The sequence below is a fragment of the Vigna unguiculata genome, chromosome 7, assembly GCF_004118075.2.
Source record: "Vigna unguiculata cultivar IT97K-499-35 chromosome 7, ASM411807v1, whole genome shotgun sequence".
NCBI lineage: Eukaryota > Viridiplantae > Streptophyta > Magnoliopsida > Fabales > Fabaceae > Vigna > Vigna unguiculata.
In genome coordinates this window covers 34,428,094-34,455,233 of record NC_040285.1, presented here as the reverse complement: position 1 = coordinate 34,455,233, position 27,140 = coordinate 34,428,094, and the positions used below count along the sequence as shown (strand labels likewise).

The following is a 27,140-nucleotide window of genomic DNA, read 5'->3' as shown; positions in this document are numbered from 1 at the left end:
TAAATATATAAGTATATTATGTTATCTTAACACAATTTAAATTGAAAGGAAATTGTGTCAAAATGACAAAAAATTAGTACAAAATATTTTTAAATTGTAATCATATCAAAATGACACAACTTTAAATGAGTTCATTTAAACTCAAATTGTATTGAGGTAGTACGACTTAGTTCAATTTTGATATATAAAATATGTTAAAATACTTCAATTTAAAATATTATGTATTAAAGTTGTATTATATTAATACAATTTCAACTTTAAAATATTTTAAATTAAAATTGTAACACCTTAATACGACTTCTTCAAATTTGTTCATGGTGACAAATTTTGAAAAAAGTTACACTAAAACGACGTTTTTGCCCTAATAATAAGTAGTATGATAGACATTGAAATTTTATTAAAAAATAAATTTAATTAAGATTTACAAAATGAATTTATATGATAAGATTATGTTTACTAATATTTATATATTATAAATTAATATAACCTCTAATCTCATATAAAATTTTTAAAACCTAACACAGAAAAATAAGAGAAAAATTGTATTGGTGAATGCAGCATGGCATGTGTGGGATAAACGAAAAGAGGAAAAACGTGAGGTTCTGAGATGTGTGGGTACATGAATATAGGTGAGTGTGGAATCACGTGTCTAGAATTTTTTGACATGTAACCAACCACTTTTGCTGCTCTTTCTTCTTCCATCAAGCTACCAACTCTATCTTATCATTTGTGTTTAAGCTTAGATTGTTGATGTCTATACATTTGGTTCACGTCATTCTTAAAACTCTCTCTCCTATTTCTCTTTCCTATAGAAGAAATTAAATAAAATAAATGCTTATAAAGACACAACGTTTATCATCTTTAAAAAAAACTCATATTTTTCTCATTTATATAATGTTTTATGTCCTAGATGTAACCTTTTCCAAATTTCTAATCTATCTACTTTTTCCTACAACCTATTTTCGTGCTTTCAAATTAGTGTTTTTTTGTTAGAAATATATTTATTTATAAATATTTATTATTTTTCACGTATACTGCGAAAAATTGAAGATTTTTCCATTATGCCGCAACCACTATTTTTGGCTGGCCAACGGAAAATGACAGGAGGTGCAGGTTTCAGGCGCCGTTGAAGATGGAAGAGAAAAGGGAGAAATATATTTAAGGTTTTTAATATATTTTAATCAAGAGTGAATTAGGGATATTGTAACTTATGGAGGTGCAGAAAGAAAAAATGTGAGATCCAGGAAGAAATGCCCCTAAGTTAAGGGCTAGCTAACACCCAACCCAGGCCCAAAGTTGTATCCATATAAGATAAAACAATATGAATTTATGTCAAATTTATATAATTGGTTACCTTTTTTTTTTGTCATATTCATATAATATGCTTTTATGTTATGAATTTGATTCTTGCTTTTCGTTTTAAATTTTTAACTTTAATATATTATATCGACAACATACTGCTTTTAGATATTTAGATGTGAGTTTAAGTTTAATTATTTTTATTGATTTGGTATAATTTTTAATTCATTTTTATTATTATTGATTTGATCAAATTTTTAATTTATGAAGATCTTCAACACATTTTTTATGTCGAAAATAAACATTTTGAAATGATACTATGTTAGGAACTATGTTTAAGTTTGATTTATTTTAACGAATCCAGCTTAATAAGATAAAGTGTATACTTATAATATGGCAATAAATTTTGAAATTAAAATATACATGTAGTGTGTTAATCTCACTTCAATTAAGAATTGTGTTAATTCTAACAAAGTATATGCATTGATTTCAATATTTATTAGTACACTACTCCTTTTAAAATTTATAAGTATTATCTCCTTAAGATAATAGATATTGCTCCTGCACTTTTTGTTGTTTTTGAATTGGATCATGATGGACGTAAATAGCATTCATAGTTTTTTTTTTTTTTTTACGAGTTCGATACACTTGTAACTCTTGACTGATATTAACCATCTCTTTGAGAAAAAAAAATCATTTATAATAGTGTAATTACAACTTTGGGTACCTTTGTACCATCTTAATATTAATTATCTTTAGTTTTGAGGAAAAAAATATAGTTAACACATCAAATCATTGTATTAGTTGAATTACGACTTCAATCGTTACAGTAAATTATTTAATTTAAGTTGATGATATTATCTAATAATCTAGTGGTCTAATTCATTTTTTCTTTGTCAGCAAAAAATCCAATTACTTTACCAGATTAATGAGTCAATTTTTGTAAACTTTATGTATTCAATTTCTACAAATAAAAATCTTATGAAGTGATAAGATGGCTTAGGAAATTGAAAAAATGATTTTTCAATGTTCTACAAATAAAAATCTTATACAGTGATAACATGGATTATTGAAAAATTGTTTTTTTTTTCTTTAATGTTATTTGAATGGAAACTTTGTAGAAGGTCAAGGCTGTTTCTTTCTGCACCCGTCAAATTTCTTCCTACACTATTAAATGTATGAATTTTTGGATTTTGTTTTCTGAAACACATCTTACGAATTCTGAAAATCTTTTTCTAGAGGACACTTATCATTAGTATTACGGATTTCATTTTCATGTTTTGGATAATTTTTTTTGAAAGTTTATATTTTTTATGATAGGGTGTAAGAAGAAATTTGATGAGATGAAAGAAGCAAGAGCCTCAAATATATAACGTATGATCACGTGAGTTAAATCCAAATAAACCGAAGTCTAGTATAAGTTGAGAAAAAAAAAAATAGAATGATATAAACTTAATGCCCAATTCCTATTTTAAGTAGGTTTAATTCAACCTAATCTATAACCTTCATAAATTTGATGAGTTGAAGATATTCTTAAACCCTTATGAGTGTTTTATCTTAAACCCTTAATAATCAGAACTGAATCAAAACACTTGAAAAGTATAATTTTTGTACATAAAAAATAGAGTTTAAAGCTGTTTGATAGCTTTAAAATTCATTATGGAGAAGAAAAGAAGGTGGGGGCGAAAGCGGAGACGAATGTGGTTGGAAACGTCGTCGTCATCATTCACTAGAAGACAAGTCGTACAAAAGTAACGTTCCAGGATCCAAACAGGAAGTAACATGATGCCTTCTCACCACCATAAACTGAACTATAAAAATCTTCCTCAACCGTATCTTCATTTCACAACTTCTTCAAATTCCAAAACCATCTCTTCATCTTTCACATTCTTGCAATTTTACACCAACTTCAATAGTTATGAAGGTCAGTCTCCAGTTTCTCCTCATAATTCTTCTTCATATTCATACTTCACTCTGTGTTTTTTGTTTTTAATTTTATCGTTTATGGTCTAAATGAACTTCAAAACTTGGAGTGTTGAGCAGTTCTAACAACTGTTTGATTTTGCTGTAACAGAAAGTTGTGTTGAAGGTGGATGTACATGAAGACAAAATCAAGCAAAAAGCTATGAAGGCAGTCTCTGGCATTTCAGGTATTCAATTCAATTTCAATTTCAATTTCAAATTCTCGAGTTCCTCATCTCTTTAGCTTCTCTGCTTTCAATGCTCAAACAAATTGAGGGGACAAAGCTGGTTTTCTTTCACTCAATTCAGTTGAATTAGCTTGAATGAAACTGGTTTTTGATTCAAGAGATGAAGTCCAAAGAATATAGCATCACTGGCTCAATTACTAAGATCGTATTTGAAATACTGTTGCAGGTGTGGAGTCAGTTTCTGTGGACATGAAAGACAGGAAATTGACCTTAATTGGGGACATTGATCCAGTTCAAGTAGTTGCGAAGCTAAGGAAGTTCTGTCACACAGAAATAGTTTCTGTTGGAGCAGCAAAAGAGGAAAAGAAGGAAGAACCTAAAAAGGATGATAAAAAGAAGGAAGATGAAAAGAAAGATACTACAAAAGAAATGGTTGCAGATTCAATCAAGTTCTATCAAACGTATGGCTACTATTATCAGATGAAACCACAGTACAATCCATATTACAGTGCCATAAGTGTGGAAGAGGATCCCAATGGTTGTGTCATTGTCTAATTTTGTCGTAAGATTGGACTCGAAAAAATGAATACAAAACAAAAATATTGTATTTCTCGTTACCTAATCTTCTAATTTATTCAAATTTATATATAAATATATATATAGCTATGAGATAATGACTCTCATATTTAGACAAGTACAAGAAGTCGATAGCTTGGAATCCATTCAGAACAAATAATCTTAATAACAGTATTATTATTCCACTAGTTTTAAGCAATAGAGTAGAGAATAATTACCTCTACTCCTATAAATAAACATCTACATTATTACTAAAGAGAGAAATACATGTTGAATGTTTTTCATCTATGTCTACTTTTAAATTTAACAGGAATTATGGTCGAGCACATGTCCACAAAAATTATTTATATTGTGTCGAAAGATATTAATCTCAACACAATGGTTGTTCCTTGTACTTTGTGCAAATAACAATTCTTAGTCTTTAAATAATGTCATATACAAAAGTGATGCAATGGCTGAATTGAAAATTGTTTCTCATTCTGTTAGTAAGGTGGGACAGCTGGCACCGAATAATAAAACTGTAAAGAGAGAGTAAAGAGAAAGAATAACAAATTCAAGTGTAATTATGAGGTGAGACTCAAATAGATAAATAGGTCAGGGGAATAGTGAGAGAGGGGGAGGAAAATGGTTAGTCTATATTCTCTTTCTTGAGTATTCTTCTTCTCTGATATTTTGTAAAGTGCTACTGAGTAGCTCTTCTTCTGCTGTTAAGTGCTTTTCAAAAAGAATAATACCACAGAAACTATCTTTTCTTCACACATCTTTACTGTCCTTTTGTTTTTCCTTTCCTTGGGTATTAACATCATAACATTGGTGCTTTCATTGAGCTCTTCCATGGCTGAAAATACTCGCTTGAAGGAATTAACTTCTGATGTCAAAACCTTAACCTCTGATGTTAAACGAATACTGGACCTGATGGAATCTGTCATACTGAATACTCAAAACGTTTTGATAGTATGGAAGCGGCAATCACTACCCTAAGTGCCATGGGTAATCAGCAAGACTCTCCTCGGTCAGCAAATGAGAACGTCGTTGCACCCCCGTTCCAGGTTCGTAACGTCAAGCTTGATTTTCCACGATTTAATGGCTCTAATGTCTTGGAATGGATTTTTAAGGCTGAACAATTTTTTACATATTACAATACCCCTGATGCACAATGCCTCACTATTGCTGCTGTGCACATGGATTCAGATGTGATTCCTTGGTTTCAAATGCTTTCTAAGAATAATCCATTTCAATCATGGGTCAGATTTACAAGAGCTTTAGAACTAGACTTTGGGCCTTCACCATATGAATGTCCACGTTCTGCTCTGTTTAAGCTTAACCAACAAGCGTTCGTGCAAGACTATTATCGTGAGTTTACTGCTTTAGCAAATCGTGTGTATGGGGTAACTCCATATGCTTTATTGGACTATTTTCTTAGTGGCCTTAAGCCTGAAATACGCAGAGATGTTATCGCGCAAGATCCTACCTCAATGATTCGTGCAGTGTCACTAGCCAAACAGTATGAAGAAAAGTATAACCCTAGCCAACACACTCAACTATCCAATTTATATTCCAAACCTCCCACAACCATAGTGAGCCAAACACATAAAACCACTAGCCTTCCACCACTGTTACCTACTCCTTCTAGTATGCAACCCAACCAACCAAAAAAAAAAAAAAATTCTAGCATCCGAAATATGTCCACTACTAAAATGCAATTAAGACGTGAGAAGGGCTTATGTTTTACCTGTGATGATAAGTTCACTCCATTACATCGTTGCCCTAACAAGACATATTTATTACTACATATGGAGGAAGAAGAAAAGAAAGTTGAGGAACCAGAGCCACCAGATGACAAGCAGGGCACTTATAGTCAGAATGAAAATTTGGATCATCACCTATCTTTCAATGCTCTAACAGGAAGTGCAGGCATGGGAATTATGAAATTTCAAGGCACTATTAATGGCGTGGCGGTCCAAATTCTATTGGATAGCGAAAGTTCCGATAATTTTATACAACCTAGCCTTGCACATTATTTGCACTTACATGTGGAACCAACTTATGGGGTACAAGTAATTGTGGGTGATGGTCATGCTTTGACAGCAGAGGGATTTGTTAGCAACATGGAGGTTCACATTCAAAACCATACTTTGCAGTTACCGGTGTTTCTTCTTCCAGTTGCAGGCACAGACTTGGTGCTCGGAGTAGCTTGGTTAGCTACACTTAGTCCTCATATCTTAGATTATAATGCACTGACATTCAAATTTTATGACCATGGCAAGTTTATTACTTTAAATGGGGAAAAATCTAAATTACCGGCTCCAATTCAATTTCATCATATTACTCGAATCACTGCCACTAATGTTGTTTCAAAATTTTTTACCATGCCTCTCCAATTGCCTTATTTTTCTCATGATTATGCTTTGCAAAGCCCAGCGCCAGAGGATCCATATTTGGCAACCTTTACAGATGTGATAGCTATTCCTCGACGCTTAGCTCTTAGAAGTGATAAGGATATCATGGATACTAGGTGCTACTTTGGAATGTTCCCAATTATGCAGTTCAAGATAAGTTTGGGAGCTCACTACATATCTCATTTGGGAGCTCACTACATATCTCATAATTTTCTCTTTATAATGAAACATGACATTGGTTCAGCACTTCCCGTAGTACAGATTTTGCAGAGTCAAATTATTATAGATGGAAGGCGAAATGTGCGAGAAATATTAGTGAAATGGGCAAGCTTAAATGATGTCCATGCTACATGGGCAATTTGGCTACCAAGTCAAATGAATGACGCTGCTAATACCAACCTTGAGGACAAGGTTGATTTTAATGGTGGTGGTAATGTCATATACAAAAGTGAGGCAATGGCTGAATTGAAAATTGTTTCTCATTCTGTTAGTAAGGTGGGACAGTTGGCACCGAATAATAAAACCATAAAGAGAGAGAATAACAAATTCAAGTGTAATTATGGGGTGAGACTCAAATAGATAAATAGGTCAGGAGAATAGTGAGAGAGGGGGAGGAAAATGGTTAGTCTATATTTTCTTTCTTGAGTATTCTTCTTCTCTGATATTTTGTAAAGTGCTACTGGGTAGCTCTTCTTCTGTTGTTAAGTGCTTTTCAAAAAGAATAATACCACAGAAACTATCTTTTCTTCATACATATTTGCTGTCCTTTTGTTTTTCCTTTCCTTGGGTATTAACATCATAACTTATAAGTACAAAAAATTAATAATAGTTGGATTAGATATTGGGCTTAAAGTCCATTTAGAATAAAAAAACTCTAAAAACAGTGTCATTACGTCACTACTCAACGAACAATAAGGTGAAAAATAACTACATTTATTTTTTTAAATAAACCTCTACACTGTTATTAAAGAGAAATATACATGTTGAATTATTTCTAGTCTAAATCTGCTTTCAAATTTAGCAGAAATATTATAATATATATATATATATATATATATATATATATATATATATATATATTCAAATGTGATATTGTTGAAATTTTATTAAAATTTCACTTCTTCAACTTTACTGTATTACCATACATTGATTTCATATAAAATATCTATTCTTAATATTGTACTGATGAAAGCTATTAACTATCAATCCTTTAATTTAAACTTAAATTTAACTTATTTAATTTTTATGGTATTATTATTTTAAATCGTTTTCTTTTAAATTTATACATATAAAATTAATTAACTATCGGTGACTGTGATAGTACTTGTGATATCACTTTAACAAATTAATTTTAAGTCTAACTAACTTGTAAGACAAGTTTTATACCAATTTATATATTATTTAATCAAAATTTGTTCATTTAATAAAAAGTCTTTTAACAACTTTCTGATTTTTCAATTCTACAACAGGGTACAAATATTTCAATATCTAACTATTTTTCTATTTTTATTTACATGATAAATATTTAAGAATAAGTAGGATTATGAGCATAAGAAATGAAATTCAATTACTATTTAAAAGAGTAAATTAACAATGCAAATAAAGAATTGAGAACAAAGAAAAACTGAAAATTAAATTGAACCAAAACTAAAAATATTACACATATTTTTTCTATCTCTGATTAATCGATTTTGAAATTGGTTTTGACATTTTGAAATAGTTTGGATTGATTTGAATATCTGTTTATATCGACGCAAAGATTGAATTCTAGTCTTTTGTACATGATGATGGTCAAAGGTATTATTAGTGAACAGTTGACGCGGAAGTGTGCAACGCAAGCCGTCTTCATCATTTTGATGGCTCCACTCACTTTCTCACCATACGCGAACCAACGTCACGCTTTCTTCGAAGCTTTCCGAGCCTTTTCTTCTTCAATACTTTTCTCCAACATAATTCACTCTACCCAACATTTTCAAATAAACAATTATAACCCAATTCATATCAAATTTTAAATATACACAATTATGAATAAAGTTAAATAAATAACAAACAAATTTAAAGAAAAATTCATTACAGAATTTAAAGACAGATGTATATAGCTTTATTTAATAATTTCTGTTCAATAATTAAGATTTTCTTGAAAATTAGTTTCACTACTTTTTAACTTTTGTGTTAGTAAAAGATATGGCAGTACGAAACCATTTGCGCGGACTTGACTTGGTCATGCTTCTCTCACCACTCACAATCATCCACTATATAAATGCTCCTTAAGCTTATCTTCATATCACAACTTCCTTTTCAAATTGAAAAACCACCTCTTCCTCCTTCACATATTTTTTCAATTCCGTTTTCCCTTTCGCGTTTTCACCCACACTTCTGCTATTATCTCAGCTCTCACAAGCTTCAACAACTATGAAGGTTAGTGTTCCGATTTCAGCTCATAATTCTTCTTTGATATATTCACCGTTCGATACTCGGAATTCATCGTTTGAACAGCCCTAACAAATCTTTGATTTTGCTGTAACAGAAAGTAGTGTTGAAGGTGGATGTAAATGAAGACAAAATCAAGCAAAAGGCTATGAAGGCTGTCTCAGGCATTTCAGGTATGCAATTCATTTTTTTCAACTTTTGAAATTCCTCGTCTCTTTAGCTTCTCTGCTTCCAGTAAAGATAAAGGGGAAAACAATAGAAAGAAAATATTGTAACTTCTCTTCTTTCACTCAATTACTGAAACTAGTTTTTGTTTCAAGAAATAAAATCCAAAGAATATATCATCAATGACTCAATTGCTAAAATTGTATTTGAAATACTGTTGCAGGTGTGGAGTCAGTTTCTGTGGACATGAAAGACAAGAAATTGACCTTAATTGGGGACGTTGATCCAGTTCAAGTAGTTGCGAAGCTAAGGAAGTTCTGTCGCGCTGAAATAGTTTCTGTTGGACCTGCAAAAGAGGAAAAGAAAGAAGAACCTAAAAAAGATGATAAAAAGAAGGAAGAAGAAAAGAAAGATACTACAAAAGAAATTGTTGCAGATCCACTCAAGTTCTATCAAACGTATGGCTACTATTATCAGATGAAACCACAATACAATCCATATTACAGTGCCATGAGTGTGGAAGAGGATCCTAATGGCTGTGTCATTGTCTAATTTTGTTATCACTAAGTTGGATTTCAAAATTGAATACAAAAGAAAAATGGTGTATTTTTCTTTTCCCCGTTTCTTGTAATGATTTAAACTGGGGGATAGCTGGTCAAGCCAGCGAGGGTATTATGGTGTAGATTTTTTTTTGGTTTCATGTAAAACTTCTGCAGAATCTTGATATTTTTTTTGTATGTAAGAGATATGAAAAAAATTCGGCAATTGAGTAAACTTGAGTGTATTTTTAATTATGTATAATTGTTTTTAATTATGTACTTTTTTTCTATACTTTTCTTATAATTTACTTTTTATGAATTTCTTATAATTTACTCTTTGAAAATTTAAACTATTCAAATGACTAAAATAATTTAGTCATTTTAAGAATTAAAATAAATAATTAGTAAATATTTTAAATTATTCTTAAATTATAATTTGAAATAATTAATAATATTTAATCGTACGATCTAAATTAATTTAAGCGATATAACTATCAAGTTATAAAAATTAAATAAAACATTATACTTCAATTTTAAAATCCAAAATTTCATTATGAACCATGAACATAAATAATCTATTGCATGGAGATATTCATATATTATATATGATTGAAAACCATAATTTTGACTTAAATGATAGAATAAAGATATAAAAACTTCGACCTCAATTATTTATTTCCACCGCTAATAAGGAAATCTTTCAATTTGATTGAAAAAAACATTCGCCACAAAAACAGGGGTAAGGAAATGGAAGGGAAAAGATACTTATAATGCATGACCACCAAATGCAAACTTTCATAAAAGAATACGAATTTGAGTTTTGTTGCACCACAATAAAAACAAATAAAATGAACTGAACATTGGAAAATGATTTTTCTTTTGTCAGGGCCCAGATGCATTTTATGTGGTGGATTTGAGAGGGTGTAAAACAAAAAGAAAAAAACAAGTTATTTGGATCGAAGAAAGAGAGTCAAATGTCAAGGAAAACTTGTAATAAATAAATTTAGTTACATATTAATATATAGGTTAAATATATTTTTATCTCTTAAATTTCAGTGAAATTTGAAATTAGTTTATCTTCAAAATTTTTTACCAATTTAGTTATTCTTCTTTAGAAATAGGTGAATTTAGTCCTTTTAACCAAAATTTGTTAAGTTTATTCGATATTTTCAAATAATAGTTGAGTTCATATTGAAACGAAAATATGTTAAAAAGTGTAAAAAATTTAAACATGAAATACGTTTGAAACATCAAATAAATTTGACAAAATTTAGTTAAAAAAATTAAATTCACGCATTTCTAAAGACGAATGACTAAATTGGTCAAAGTTTTGAGGATTGACTAATTCCAAATTTCACTTAAACTTAAGGACCAAAAACATATTTAACCCTAATAAAAAAATTTAATGTTAAAAATAAAATCTTTAAATTGCAACTTAAAATTAAAATCAATAGCTTTTAATTTATAACATAGTGTCTAACTTAGCTTAATCTTTATATTTAATTATTATTTAATGATTTTTTTAAAATGATATTTTAAGTGTATTATCTTAAATAGTTTTGATTTTTTTTTCAGCAACCTTTAATGTTGTGTTGTAAAAGGCATTAACTATCAATCCATCCAAAATTAATTTGTAAGTTTATGACAAGTGTTATTTGTGTTTAATTAAAATCGGACACCAGTAGATAACCTATTTACTAAACATATTAAGATATGTTGAACTAATCCTAAAAATGTAATTTTCTCTCATGCAATATTTTCTCAACAGATTAAAAGCTACAGAGCAGATTTTTTTTTAATGACAATCTAGATTCATCAGTCATAATTGGTTCAATTGATTTGTATTCATTGACCAAGTTTATTCAATCCAACGGTCTTACTTCCACCTCATTTTAATTTCTTGATTTTTTTTATTCTTCAAATTCCACTTTTATCCCTGCATACTTTCAAAACAACTTGGATTAATGTACCGATATTTCAATATCTAACTAGTCCTCTATTTTTATTTACATAATAAATATTTGAGGTCAGGAAATTAAGTTAAATAACTATATAAAAAATAAACTAACAAGTAAAATAGATAATTAACATGAATAAAAATGTAGATAAATTTTTAGAGTTGTTTATTATCACACAAAGGTTTAATCGTAGTCTTCTAAGCAGGAGTGGCAATGCGAAGGCTCACATACCGCGGGCGCCCCGCACATTTTATGCGGGTCGCATACTTTGGCCCGTCCCGCATATACGTTGGCCCGCAGGTCCGCGGACCGGCCCGTTTTTTTTTTTTTTTATTTTGTAATTTTTTTTATGATAAAACTTTCAATGTTTAAAAATTGGGAAACTTTAAGAAGTTCACAAAATTAAGTAAAAACTTTGGGAAATTAGATGATAAATTGATAATTCAACATTTTCATCATATTCATACTATGACATACACAATGTATTCTTTAAATTTTAGCACGTCAAAAATTACATAATACTTGTCTTCTCCAGTTATACAAGAATTTGAAACGTTAATGCAAGAGTCCATAAAAGAAGTAATTAATATACACAAGTACAAGTTTTTTTTTTAATTTTATGCGGGCTTGCGAGCCGGGGACTAGCCCGTGCGGGTTGCGGACCTATACAAGCCGGGCCCGCGGGCTCACTACCCTGGCCCGCTCTGCATTTTTTTCCTGCGAACCGGGCCCTAATTGTCATCCCTACTTCTAAGTGGTCATGGTCAAGGTATTATTAACTAAGGATTTGCGTTGACTTGTCTTCATCTACTATATCATTGGTGCTGAAACTCATCTTCATCACAACTTCATTTTCAAATTGAAAAAGATGTCTTCCTCATCCATATTATTATTACAGAACATATCAGCTTTTCTATCTCCCTCTGTTTTTGTTGTTAATCTATGTATATAAGAAATGTATCAAATAAGAATCTTGAGAGAAAAAAAGAAAGAAAATCAATTTGCATCATATTAAATGTGTGGTGAATTTTTTTTTTTTCCTGAGAGATCAATTTTATGCAACTTATTCCAACTATTACATCAATCACAAAGTTTATGCAATGTATTTTTGTTTTTATCAATTTTACCCTTAGATTGTAATGACATGATTTTAATTCTCAGTATTAAATTATGTACAATTTAAATAACAATAAAAGGCATCGAATAAGTTATACTTCTTGAATCTGTATTACATCAATTTATTTGGTCTATAAAAATGTAAGTATTAAATTATTTTAAATTAATATTTCTAAATATAATTAATGTAAAAAGATTTGTCAATCCATCCATTTTTCGGAAAAATTATCTAATCAAAGCGTGTGTCAATTTCGGTAAATTATTTTAAACTTAAAGTTTTTCAGACAAAACCAATGTAAAAGAATCGTCAACCCACCAATTATTTTTATAAAAATTGTTTAATTAACGCCTAAGTGTCAAGCTTTTCGATTTATACCATTTTTTGAGCCACTTGTTAAATTATTCGAGCCTTCTATCAGTTTTTTTTTTTAATCCTTCCTTTCATATTTTTAAAATTAGGACTAATATTTTAGGGGTTCGAATTGAAAAAAAAAAACACATTTACTATGATTTGATGGTTAAACATAATATTTTCAGTTATTACGGAGTGTAATTTAAAAAGTAAAATTGAGACTTTAAAAGTTATCATTTTGTTTTATTATGTTTAGGTGGAAATTTTGTTTTTGTTATTTATAAATAGAGTTATCCTTTGGTGTTTGATTTTTTGAAAATGGTGCAAATGAATATTTAATGGCGTGAAGAAACGTAGAGGGAGAATTTTTTTTAAAAGAGATTACAAGATAAAATGCGTAGGTTTTGATAACTGGACTTATATACGACAAAGATATTATATATTTTTTATTTATTTATATAGATAGAGATATTATATATTTAATTTTCTTTTATTATTATCAAATATTTTGTTTTATTAAATTTTTTTTATACGATGAGACATTATACTCTATATCTTTAGAGCTGTTAAAATGAATTAGAACCCGCGAGCTAATCCGGATTACCACAGATTCGGATTGGGTTAAAATTTTTTTTACAAATTTTAATACAGGTTGTTTTTTTTACCCGGCTCACCCGGATTGAACCCGTGGTGAGTCGGGTTGGCTTACCAACCAGCAAATAAAGTGTCACACCAGTGTTTTTTGTTAAGTTGGGCTTTATATTTGGGTCATGTTAGGTTATTTTTTTTAACCAACACATATATAATTTATATTTTTGTGATTTTGGTTTGTATTTAGATTTTAATTTTAATTAGAATTTAGTTTTGACTAAAAAAAAATTTAAAAATTTGTATTTTTTTAATTAAGTCAACCCATGAGCCAACCCGCTTAACCCACCAACCTGTGGTGAGCCGTGTCGGGTTAGAATTTTTTTGGCTTGCTAATAAGTGGGTCGGATTGAGTTGGCTCACTAAATGATCAACCCGTGGTGAGTCGAGCCGGGTGAACAAAGGTTTTAATAAATCACTAAGTAAACTCTTTTTTAGTTGTTTTTCATCAAACACTTCTTGTGCATTATGTACGCGTTTTTGTACGCATCATTCTTTCTTTCACTCATGGCTTATACATACTAACATGGTATCAGAGTATTGTTTTAAAAAAAAACTATCCTAGCTAGGTTTCTTGAACATTTTGTTCCACCCGCTATCGAGCCGCTAACGGACCACCCGTTTCTAGTCTCACGCACGAGATATATATACCTCGGCGTGAGGGGGTGTGTTAAAAGTCTCACATCGACTTGAGATAAGACAATTTCATAATATATATATATATATATATATATATATATATATATATATATATATATATAAGGTACAAACCTTACTTTACAAGTTGAGTTTGTGAAGTTGAGTTAGGTTTAAACCCATTTCTAACATGTTTTATTGATAGAAATATCATATATTTGATTCTCTTTTATTATTATTATTATCAAATATTATGTTTTATTATATTTTACATTTTCTTTTATATGATGGAACATTGTACTCTATATATTAAACAAAGATTCTAATAAATCACCAAATAAACTTTCTTATCTTTGAATTGTTTTTCACTGAATGTACGCTTCGCGTCCTTATATCCTGTTAACGCTAATTTAACATCTAAATATATAGACTAAATTATTAATTATGAGTAAATAAAATAAAGTAGAATGATAAATTATCTGGATAGATGGGAATAAACAGAAAAAAGTAAAAGAAAAAATCCTGGAAAGAAAAATAATAAAATTATATTACAAAAAAAAAACGCGAAAGTAATATATAGTTGAATTATTTGTTAATGGTTGGTTCGACGATAAGTTCATCTGTTTAATGGAGAACAAACTCAAACATGATACTATATTTTATTATTTAAATAAGTCAATTTTAAATTTTACATATTAGCACATGTTTAATACATATGTCTATTTATACATTATATATAGTATTAAAATATTATGTACTAAATTGATAGAGTTAAAAAGATTAAGAAAACTTTTAGTAAAAATAAAAAATATTATAAATGAGATGAAATGTAAAACACTTTTTCCTTTTTATTAACCAGTTTCATTAAAAGAAACCAAACTAGTCTTTCAAGTGTAAAAAGAAATAGAATATTGTCTTCCTGGAGACTCTCTCAACAAATGCTCTCCTCTCAATATCAGTTCAACCTTGATTCATTCTCTTTTCCTTATGATTTTCATCCTTTCTTGAAATAGAGTTTGGAATTGAGATCACTATGGAGTCCTCTTCAAATCTAATTAAACGTTTCCTTCTTCCGTGTAAGTTAAAAATTCAACCTCCGTCTCCTTTCCTGTTTTGTGGTTTTTACTTCTGTTTAGATAATTATCAAAGCCTCATTTTTCTCTCTTTGTATTCTTGTGTTTTAGTTTCTTAGGTTGAATTGAGATTTTGGTACTCATATTTCCTTGGGGGTTTCTTCTTATCAAGTTTAGTATATGTTTGAGGTTTGAGATAAGAGAAGCTAGGTTTTGTTGAAATTTTGAAATGAATTGCTTATCTTGGTCATTAATTGTGTATTGATATGTTGAATTTGATAAGTGTATTGAATTGTTGTGGTTTTTGTGTTTTTTTTTTTCATTCTGAAAATAGGTGAAATTTTGTTGCTTTAGCTTAAGGGAAGATTTTTTGCTTAAGCGAGAGTCTTCTAACTTAAGCGAGATAAATCTAACTTAAGTGAAAATAGCTAAAATTTCACTTTGTCCTGTGTTCGAATTTTAGCTTAAGCAATAATTTGTAGCTTAAGCGATACTTTTTAGTTTAAGCGAGAGCTCCTGTTACTCAAGCGAGAATTTCTAACTCAAGCACGAATGCTGCAAAATTTTTATTCCTTGTTTTTAATCTATGATTGATTGAGTTAACTTTAAAAATATTATTATGAAATGCAGGAATGATGTGGTATTTTTGAGACTTGACTTAATGTGTTTTACATAAGATATGAGTTGAGTTATTCTAAGATAACATGTAAAAGATGTGAGAATTTTATGGAGAAATTTCTTTGGTGGTAATGTAGTGTATGTAATGATTTATGAATTCAAGTAAGGTTACATCCTAACACTCTAATGATCATTCAGGTTCACATCAAGTATAATGGTTCATGTGATGAGAGTAACATGAGATCTTAGTCTAAGGCAAGACAATGACCTTAGATGATCATGGATTAACCTTGTGTGTAGTTGGATTTCATTGTATGTATCTGAATAATTGAGTTAGTGTGCCTTTTATATGTCTGGTAAATACATGTTGATTGCATTTAAAGTGACTTGATTATTATTTGCTCATTTTATTTTCACTACCTTACTCTCTCTTTGTGTTTTTGTTTTCCTAATTTGTATTTTCTTTTGCAATGATCATCAAAAATTGGTGTGAGCAGATGAGAAGATGCCTGTTGACTATGATCAGGTGGAGGGAGATGTTGCTGTTTAAATTAGATGTTTTAGCTAATCCCCTTCTCTTAGAATCCTTTTGAATGACTCTTTCTTTTCTTTTATTATACTTTTAACAAACTATTTCATGTATATTTGAATGATTGTAATAGTTATTTTATTTAACTTTTCTTATCGCTCCTCTATTAAAATTTATAATTTATGTGATGTTTTATTTAATAGTTTTTAAATTTGATGTAACGTTACGTAAAGAAACTTAAATTAATTTTATTTTTTTTTCATAAGTGAATATTTCATTTAAGCTCATTTACACTTTTATTAATATTAAAAAAAATTAATATAATTTTTGTTATAAGGTGAAACCTATTAAAAATTACTAAATTTTATGAGTCCCGATCAATATTTAATAAATTCCTGTAATGATTTGTAATTTTCAATTAATTTTATTCAATAAGAAAAATATAAATACGTTGACGAGTGGTCATAACAAAACAATCATCACATAAACATATTCTTATAATAAAAGAAATAACTTTAATTTAAAAACAAAGTTTTTGCTCCATCAATTTTTTTATCACAAAATTATTTTAAAATTTTATGCCATAACAAATCATGTAACTTTTACTGAAACTAAAGCAAACAAAATTTCATTCATCTAACTCATTCAATGGCAGTTTAAGGCTGGAAAAGTTTTCTTACACACATAATATATATATATATATATATATATATATATATATATGTATGTATGTATATGTATATGTACCTTTTTCTACTTTAATGTGAATTTAAAAAATAGTTTCAACTAATAGTGAATTAATATTTTACTACTCTTCAATTAAAAAGTGACGTAACTCATAACGAGGCATCGTAAATGGTGAAATTATTACTGAGAATAACCATATACATAGTTGACTTCCCTTTCTTTGTGTTGATTTTTTCTTTAAATATGTTCAACCAGTGCTCCACTTCAAACAAAGCCATCTCTCTCTTAGCTCTTTCACATCAACACTCTTGTTTGCATTTCCTTAGCAACCTTCAACGCTGCGTCAATGAATGTGAGAATTTGTAATATTTTCATTCTTTATCTTCATCTTATTACTCTTTGAGATTCATACTACGAGATCTCGTTTCATAATATTTTCATTCTGTTTTTCACTCCATCGCAGAAAGTTGTGCTACAGGTGGAACTGCCGGATGAGAAAACTAAGAAAAAAGCCATGAAGGCAGTCTCCAAAATTTCAGGTACGAATCTCAGTTTCAATCTTTTGTAATGTCTTTACTTCTAAGTACTCATAAAAGAATTATTGCAGGAGTTGAATCAGTGTCAATGGAGATGAAGGAGAAGAAATTAACCTTAATTGGAGACATGGACGCTGTGGTTGTAGTGGAGAAGCTGAGGAAGCTGTGTTACACGGAGATACTCTCTTATGGACCCGAGAAGGTAGAGAAAAAGGAGAATAAAAAAGTGGAGAAGAAGGAGGCAGAGAACAAGAATAAAGATCAAACTCAGAATATTGCTGATATTTTGAAGACCTACGAAACCTACCATAATCATTATCATTACACCAGTTATGTGGAAGAGAATCCAAATGCCTGTGTAATTTCCTAAGTTCATTTCAGAACATCATGGGAACTCCACAGAAAATAAGTGTACAAAAGTACATGCATGGTTGTTTGTAGTCCTGCATTTGAATATCAGCTTCCATTTCTCCCTCTTATTTTGCTGTTAATAATTTCTTAGACAAGAAGAGATCCAGTTATGATGGTGTAATTCTTATTAATTGTTATACCATAAATACTTTTTTATTATGTTTATGTTAAATTTTGTTTAACTGAAAAACAATAATAAAGTAATCGAATAATTATAAATCTAAACTCATGATAACGTACTTCAAGTAGTATACATGAATAACTTATCAGCATTTAACTAAATAATAAATGTAGACAATTTTAATATATTATTAAAAGTAAAAAAAAAAAAAAAACTATACAAATTTGTGAAATTTTTAATATATATTGTTATAAATGAGCATACAAAATTCATAAGTCTCAGTGGAGTTAGATTCATATATTTTAAAATTAAAAAAAAAGTGTTTAACATTTATGTCGAATTGTACTCTACCTCTCTTTCACTCAAATTCTCCCAAAAATGCAGATAAAATTTATCATTACTCGTAATTTTAATCATATGACAAGTTATATTCAAAATGATTTGGACCTTCACTAACAGCTGTGTCTCTATCCTTTCTCTATAAAAAAAGTTGACCAATTAAAAAAGTTTATTAATTAATCTCACAATCTTATCGATCATCTTAAAAACTTATTAATTTCTATATCGTTAATTAATCGAGGGGAAATTGATCAATAGAATTATGTCTACTTTTAAGAGTTGGATTCATTTTTTTTTTTGTCGATTTATTTGAATTAATAGTGTTTACAGAAAATAATATATTTTAGAATAAAAGATAACTAGGAAAAGAAAGGTGTTTTCTCCGAATGCTGTTATGTTTGCATTTATATAAAAATAATCATTATTTTCTTAATTTATGTATCAAATGAGTATCTTAAATTTCATTTCTGACTGTAACAGATAGATCATAATTAATTAAGCTTCATTAAGAGCATGGAAGCACCTTGACGTACAAAGACGAACATGGTCTCCTTCCTCTGAATATTCCACTTCCAATAGTTGAATTATTTTATCTCAAGTTTCTTTAAAATAAAATACAAAACACACTGATTTCATAATGGAATCTTATACTTTCTAATGTTGGATATTCCACGTCAATAACGTTGCATCATAATCATAAGTCTAATAAATAATAAATCTGGTTAAAATAGATTTTGATGTATCTGATACAATTTTAACAAATAATTTATAAAATAAGGTTTTTATGTTTGTTTTGATTTCACAATGAAACATATTTATCTTTGTTAAGTTGGATAGAAGAAAAATTATCAGTGATATATTTCTTTAAATTGTTTTACTTGAATAAATGAGGTGATTAACATCTCTTAATTATAACATGTCTGTATAATAAATCAACTTCAACTTTAACTCAACTTTATACAAAATCAGTAAAGTAAAATTTGTATATAATTATATATTATACATTTGTTTTATTTATAGTCAGATATAAAATTTTGAACATGTAAATTAAAATCTAGGTTAAAATACTTTTTTTTCCATATTTTTGTAAAAATTTTTAAATAAATCCTAATTTTGGTTGTGTTCAAATAGGCCCTAATTTTCGTCAATTTTGTTCAATTAGGTCATTTGTTTGCTAACACTGTTTAAATCATCAACGGCCATGAACGTGTCACTTCGTGATTTTTTTGAATTTTTTTATTTTTATTTTTATTTTTTTAAAGTTTTTTTATTTTTTTTTAAATATACACATGTCAACCCAGTAGCGTGTCACGTGTCACTTCGTGATTTTTTTGAATTTTTTTTTTTTTTGAATTTTTAAATGTCCACGTATTAATCCAGTAGTGTGCCACGTGTCAAAGTCAATGTTCTATATTCAATTTGGTCCCTATATTTGTTATTTTTGTTCAATTTAGTTCTAATTTTTGTTAACATTAACCAATTTGGTCCCTATCGAAGATGTAATCAAATTTAATTTTTATATCAAAGTTATAATGATGTGAATTTTAATATATTATATAAAAATATTTAATTAAAATATGTGAATTTTAATATAAAAATTAAATTTGGTTTCAATTTGGAGAGGAACCAAATTGGTTAATGTTAACAAAAATTGGGACTAAATTGAACAAAAATAACAAATATAGGGACTAAATTGAATATAGAACATTGACTTTGACATGTGACACGCTACTGGGTTGACATGTGGACATTTGAAAAAAAATTAAAAAAAATTTAAAAAATTAAAATTCAAAAAAAACCACAAAATGACATGTGACACGCTACTGGGTTGACACGTGTACATTTAAAAAAATTTAAAAATAAAAAATAAAAAAATTCAAAAAAACCACGAAAGGAGTCATTGTTCATGGCCGTTAATGATTTAAACGGTGTTAGCAAAAAATGACCCAATTGAACAAAATTGACGAAAATTAGGACCTATTTGAACACAAAACCAAAATTATGACTTATTTGAAAAAACTTGACGAAAATTGAAACAAAAAAGGTATTTTAACCTAAAATCAATAACTCAATTTAGAGTGTAATGAATTTTGCATAACTAAATGCAAGTTGTGTGACATAGTTGGTCAATACGGGCACCTTGATGAGTAGGCAGTGATAAAAGGAAGATCACATGCATGTATATAAAGAATGAGTATTTTTATTTAGTAGATGTGAAAGCAAACTGAATACGAGGACAAAGAGAGATCTTAGTTTATTTTGATAGTTTTTAGATTGCTGATTCACCAGAAGTCTCCATCAGTATCATCTTTTCTTACTACTTAGTTGACTCTCCTTCAATAATCAATAGAAGACAAGGGTCAGATTAATTGGATCTGTCTAGGTTAATGCATGATTTGTTTAAATGCTCCAATTGAAAAAGATTCTCATTAATGTTAATTAAGCTGGTATAATGAGATGTTGAAGGCCACATAATCTGGTTTCGATTTGCTTAATAAACTATTAGGGCTGCCAAGATATATTAAATAGGGAAGATGGAGAAACAGCTAAGAGAAAGGATAAATGATGTAACACTGGTCAAACAAAATAGAAGAAGTGAATTAAAGAAACCAACACACAGATTAATACTTTTATTAATTAAGTGGTTGTGATCTATGAGAGCATCAGTGACACATGAACTTCTCATGCTCCACTGATTCATTATAGGTTTCCCTTTCCTACCAAATATTTCAAAAATAATTTAAAAAGTATAACTATAATTCTTCATTATGATAGATGAGACAAACTATATAAATAAGATGGAAATCTTAATTACTTTATCGTGTTGATGTTGTAAGTTGAATTAAGTTTAAATTTTCATTTCTTAAAAAATACAAAAACATGTTATACTTTGCTCATTTCCATATCTAACATATTTTTTTCCAATGTCTCAATCTAGCGAATTTCTTTCTCAAATTATTGACCGTAAAATGGTTTGATACTTATTTGAGTGGAAATATTTATGATCTTTGGATTTTAGTTTGATTTAAAATTTAGCAACAACAATTTAACAATTTGAATCATAAATTATGCTTGTAATTGACTTTTAACCCAACCACTCACAAAAAAATGTTAACATGAGTGAGATATTGAGAAACCCTTTTAATTAATATTGTTATGATGCATCGATACTTTAGTTTGAATCATGTATTCATGTCTGATATATATCCATATTGGATACTCTAATGATATTTATCAATGGAGTGTCTAATATATAAAATAGTAGTACTTTATGATGACAATAATTTTTAAATTTTTATGTTGATGACATTTAATACATATGATTTTAATTTGAATTTACATAAGAATAATCATATATTTATGATATTTTTAAGAATTATCATACATTTTTCAATATACATATATCACGTATCGTATCTTATTATTTTTAAAATAAACATATCAACTTATCAAATACATGTCGTATCCGATACATGTATAGTATTCGTACATCTTAAATTCTGAGGTCCATCAAAAAAAATAATCACACACAAATCATAAATTATTTAAAACAAGTTTTGTAGTTACCAAATATAATATTATTTTAAAAATTGTTAGGGTTTTTTTTTTAAAAACAAAACTTGACATATCCATTATTCAGTTTTTATAATCGATTATTTATTATTTGTAATCAATTATTAATTGTTCATAGTTAAATAATATAAAATCAACCATTTAGATTTATTGACATAATCAATAATTTATTGTTTATAATGAATGATGTCATAAGTTTAGGTTTGGTCTAGTTTGAGATAATAGATTATAAACTCGCCATAACTGATTATTATGTTCCAAAAGATGATTATTATGTTCCAAAAGATAGAAGAACCAATTTTTAAATGCAAAACAGATTGAGATTATTTTAAAGATTGATTCATATTTTATATTTTGATCATACTAATATAATGAACTATGGGGAGAGAAGCCAACATCAATAGATGCATACATCAAAACATACTTTGCCAACATAATCTCAATGCAAACTACAAGAGTTCGATTTCTACATATCGCAAGATAGTGTGGATTTGTTTTTCTTTTTGCACTATTCTTACTTTACACACGAATAAATGATACCAAACAATTCAAAACTCTTTAATCACCAACAACAACAATGACCATTAACTTTGATATGAAAGAAAAAAACAACCAATGTGAATCTCATAATATGGAAATTGAATTCGGTGAGAAATTAAATCTCCACTAACAATTTTATTTACTTGTTCTTACACAATCATGTGATGTGAAGGGTAGAGTGATTAAAGAAAGTACTCCATTAATAATCAATTTTAATATCAAGAAAAATGTTAGTCATCATAATGATTAATTTAGATACCAATCTATAAAATAAAAAATTATTGGTTATTAAAATAGTCAATATTATGAATAAAAAAAATTATAATTAATTTATAAAATTTAGCTACAAAGATTTTGACTACCAGAAGAATTAAGTTAGAAATTGGTCACTAAATATTAATTATCAAAGTTTTGACTACCGAAAAAATTAGTTTTAAAATTAGTCTTTAATTAATTTACGATCAATTTAACGACCAATTATAATTTTTTTATTTATTATAGTGACTATTTTTTTTAACCAATAATATTTTATTTTATAAATTAATATATAAATTTACACTATAATAATTAATATTTTTTTATTATTAAAATTAATTATTATTTAAGAATTTTCTGTGTAAATATTTTAATACATGAGACCAGGAAATTAAGTGTCTACTTTTGTTGGGGTCAGTAATTTCATTCCATAATCTTCGCAACTCAAAGGGATTCATGTTATCCGTGTCTGTCTTGGCACCTTCAATATCACACGACAAATGTCCAAAAAGAAAAAGAAAAAGGCCAGTGAAGTGGGCCAAGTGGCAGGAAGGAACTGCTGCTTTTGCTTTCTTTCTCTTGGGCCGAGCCTAGTGGGACCAAAATTGATTTCCAACATCATTTATCCTCTTTTTGTGTTTTGCCAATAAAAGACTTTGTGAAAAGTAACATACGCTGCTTAACTTGACTAAGTAAACCCTGTAGAGATGGTATAAACCAACAGGACTAAGATACTTTCATAATTTTATTTTTTGATAAAGTTTGACAAAGTTAACACACACAAAACCATTTTTTTTTCTTTCTAAAATATTTTTATTTTCGCGTTCACACACACATTAATATATTTTGGTACTTTTCTTTTATTTGAAACATCAGTTTATAATTTCTATACTGTATAACTATTAATATTGCAAGAAATTAAGCTGTATACAAAAATATGACAATGATGGGAGCATAGACTACCCTTTATTTCTTTAATATTGTTCTTTACAAGCTTTTTGTGAAAGCTGAGAAGAAGAATCTAACCGACCACAGAACAACCTTAACTTTTCTCCTGAACAAGTTTCCCGCTCTAAGGTATACTAGGCACTACCCACACCATTCATAGCAAAACAACATCACCGATATATATATACTACTCTATCATCATATAGCTTTGAAGTCCAACATGGGAAACTGCTTCTTCGGGGCCATGTCAGATCCTCATGCACCCATCAAAGTCATAACATCAAACGGTGGAATCATGGAGTTCAGTGCTCCGGTCACCGTCAGTTTCATCACCAACGAGTTCCCAGGGCACGCCATATTCAGAAGCCACGACCTCTTCTGGAAACCACTCAGCCAATTCCAAGAGTTGGAGGCAGGTCAATCTTACTATCTGCTACCACTCAACAACAACAATACCAACAATACCAACAACAATAGCAGCAACAATAGCAGCAACAACGACAACATAGACATCCCATGTGGTGTTGGTGAAAATGTAAACGTTGTGAGACAAGGGCATGTGAGATCTCACAGTGTCCCTACAACCTCTTACCCTGCCTTGTATAGAATGTCCTTGGACTACCAGCACCACCACCTCAAGAGATCCTCCATTGAAGCCTTCTCTAGCAGCAACATTCACGGTGGAGTTGGTGGTAGCAGTAGGTTTTGGAAAGTGAAGCTTGTGATCACCCCAGAACAGTTGCTTGACATTTTGGCACAAGAGGCTCGCACCAAGGAGTTGCTACAGAGTGTAAGGATGGTAGCAAAATGTGGGGATGCTGCAGGTACCATTTCTGATCAGTGGAACCTTTCCAGCACCAGTTGGAGCATTTCCTCTAAGATTGATGCCTTAGTAGGCATTTAATTAGTACATACTATATCAAACAATTGTAGCAACAACATTACTTTTTTTTTTCTCTTTGCCTGCTTTCTTCCATTGCTATTTTTATCCATGCATGCTTTGTATTTTGTTTCTTCTGTGAAATTCAATGTAGATTACCTTCACACATCAAACTGCAGAATTTTCGAGCTTTTGTTTGTATGTAAGTAGCAGTGGCACATTACTTGATTTTAATTAGGTTTCAAGAAGAATACCAAATCATTTTGCTACATCAACAAGATATTAACGATGAACAAAATATTTTTCACTATAATATTCTGAGTTGAATGTTCAAATGCTTTGATCTCTTTTCGTTTCTTTTTTTTCTTTTTTGTGGCCGAAAGTTGCATCATTTAGTTAAAAGTGAAATTATAAATCATTAACCTTGGTCGTAATCAGGAAACCTGAACAAAGAATGCTAAATAATACTTTGAGCTGATCAACCAGATCGTAATCATAGCATAATCTGTAATTTTGCGCAGCAGAGAACTTCGATGAAGATTATTGTTGGAATTTGCAGATATCAAAAAGGAAATAAATTGTGTTTAAGCACAGTACAAAGGGACGTCAAAGAAGTGGAAAGTAAAGTGCTTTAATTTCATTCTCCACTCCACTTTTTCTCCGTAGAATACTTTACTTCTTTTCTGTTTCTACCAGAGCTTTTCGTTAATGGGAAACTCGTTAAAAGGAAAATGCGCAGTATTATTCAGAAATGAAATTATTTGTTGGAGTATCAACTGAAGCATCTAATTATTAAAAGAGATATAAAGGACAGATAAGTATATGCATAAAAAAATATAGTAATGATAACAAATAAAATAAAATTTTCTAAAGTTAGACACACAGTTGTAAAAGTTAAATGGCAAACAGTAGTATAAGTTTAGACCATCTATTATGTAAAGAAAATTCTTGTATAACATTATTGATTTGTCCTTTTACTTTATAAGTTAAATAAACATTCTTTTAAGTTTGTATTTTGATATGTATTTTGATCTTGAGAGCTTTATGTGAATTTATAAAATCTTGAAAGTCATATTGATATGAAATATTAAGGATCATATAATTATAATATAAAATATTATGAGTGTTAAAAATTTGTAAAGATTGTAAAATTGTGAGAGATATAAAATATAAGAGATAGGTCACAAAAATAACTTGTTATTTTATTTTATTCATATACTTTCTTTCTCTCTTTACACACACACACACATATATATATATATATATATATATATATATATATATATATATATAACAATTTTTTTTCTGAGAATAAAGTTATAAAATTATTGATCCAATTTTTCCTTTTTAAATGCGAATATAGGCGAAATGTGGACTTAAGCGAATATTTACTATACGGTATTGGACAAATTTCTATCCAAGAAAATAGATATAAAGAGATTACTACTTCACTTCTTGTTTTCCTTTTTTTTTTTGTTAGATAAGCTAAAACGACAACATTTCACTTTAGGCACAACTAATATGTTCACTTAAGGATATTTTATTATTTAGAAGATGAGAGAGAAATGATTTGAGAGTGATTAAAGTGTTTACTTGTAGAGATTTCAGAAAGGAAAATGAAAGAATAACAGGATCCGATTATTTTCTCATCCTCACTTATATACAAAATTTGAAGATAATTTGTGCAAGATTACCGTAATGCTCTCAATTATGTTTTGGTTTCTTAATTCAAATTGATTCACATACATGATTTCTTTCTTCTGCCATATCGAACATCCACTCAAAAAAGAAAAAAGAAAAAAGAAAGTTGAAGAAGTAAATATTTTGTAATTTTATTATTTTTGTATTAAAATATATTTTTTAATCTATCACATCAATTAAATCATTCACAAATTTTATTTCTAAAATCACTCACTTTCACCTCCAAAATCTTTATAATGAACAACATAAACTTCACCGTCTAATTCACTCAAATCTATTATCTCTCCCCGATCTTCATAAAAGAACACACCGTAAATTTCAAGGCTACTACTTCCTGCACCCCACAATAATATCATTGTATCACACCACCATTACTATTTTCTACCACTTTCATAGTCGCCACTGCTGAGGAAGAAAAGAGGCAGAGCATTATAGAAGAAGAGAAAAAGAAAAAAAAAAAAACTTGTTTTGGGGGAAAGCCATAAAACGTATTTCATATATTCTGAATTTTCTTTTCCGAAACACATTTCATGTCAGGATATTTTGAAAAACTCATTCCGGAGGGTATTATATATATTCCAAAAAGTTTTTTCGGGAAATTTAATTCGATAAAACTTGTCCTGAAATGCATTTCACAAAATTCTGTTTTAAAAATTCATTT

At 28.9% G+C, this 27,140-nt stretch overlaps 4 protein-coding genes across 5 annotated transcripts; all 4 read left to right on the top strand.

Moving 5' to 3' along the window:
* Positions 1-3,105: 3,105 nt before the first annotated feature.
* On the top strand, positions 3,106-4,210 carry LOC114189988 (heavy metal-associated isoprenylated plant protein 39-like). The gene is made up of 3 exons (XM_028078722.1): positions 3,106-3,223; positions 3,374-3,449; positions 3,676-4,210. The coding sequence occupies exons 1-3, from the start codon at positions 3,218-3,220 to the stop codon at positions 4,002-4,004; spliced, it is 411 nt and encodes a 136-aa protein (XP_027934523.1). The 5' UTR covers positions 3,106-3,217; the 3' UTR covers positions 4,005-4,210.
* Positions 4,211-8,653: 4,443 nt separating this feature from the next.
* Positions 8,654-9,813, top strand: LOC114190094 (heavy metal-associated isoprenylated plant protein 39-like). The gene is made up of 3 exons (XM_028078861.1): positions 8,654-8,842; positions 8,952-9,027; positions 9,243-9,813. Exons 1-3 carry the CDS (start codon positions 8,837-8,839, stop codon positions 9,569-9,571), a joined length of 411 nt encoding a protein of 136 aa, XP_027934662.1. The 5' UTR covers positions 8,654-8,836; the 3' UTR covers positions 9,572-9,813.
* A 7,613-nt stretch (positions 9,814-17,426) lies between these two features.
* Positions 17,427-18,249, top strand: LOC114192425 (heavy metal-associated isoprenylated plant protein 39-like). 2 transcript variants are annotated; one of them, XM_028082141.1, is made up of 3 exons: positions 17,427-17,527; positions 17,639-17,714; positions 17,783-18,249. In XM_028082141.1, the coding sequence occupies exons 1-3, from the start codon at positions 17,522-17,524 to the stop codon at positions 18,079-18,081; spliced, it is 381 nt and encodes a 126-aa protein (XP_027937942.1). In that variant the 5' UTR covers positions 17,427-17,521; the 3' UTR covers positions 18,082-18,249. The 2 variants fall into 2 exon arrangements, with proteins under 2 accessions (XP_027937942.1, XP_027937943.1); XM_028082142.1 differs by having other exon boundaries at positions 17,437-17,537.
* A 5,778-nt stretch (positions 18,250-24,027) lies between these two features.
* On the top strand, positions 24,028-24,979 carry LOC114192325 (kinesin-related protein 12-like). Its single transcript, XM_028082015.1, has one exon. It carries the CDS (start codon positions 24,119-24,121, stop codon positions 24,800-24,802), a length of 684 nt encoding a protein of 227 aa, XP_027937816.1. The 5' UTR covers positions 24,028-24,118; the 3' UTR covers positions 24,803-24,979.
* Positions 24,980-27,140: the final 2,161 nt, after the last annotated feature.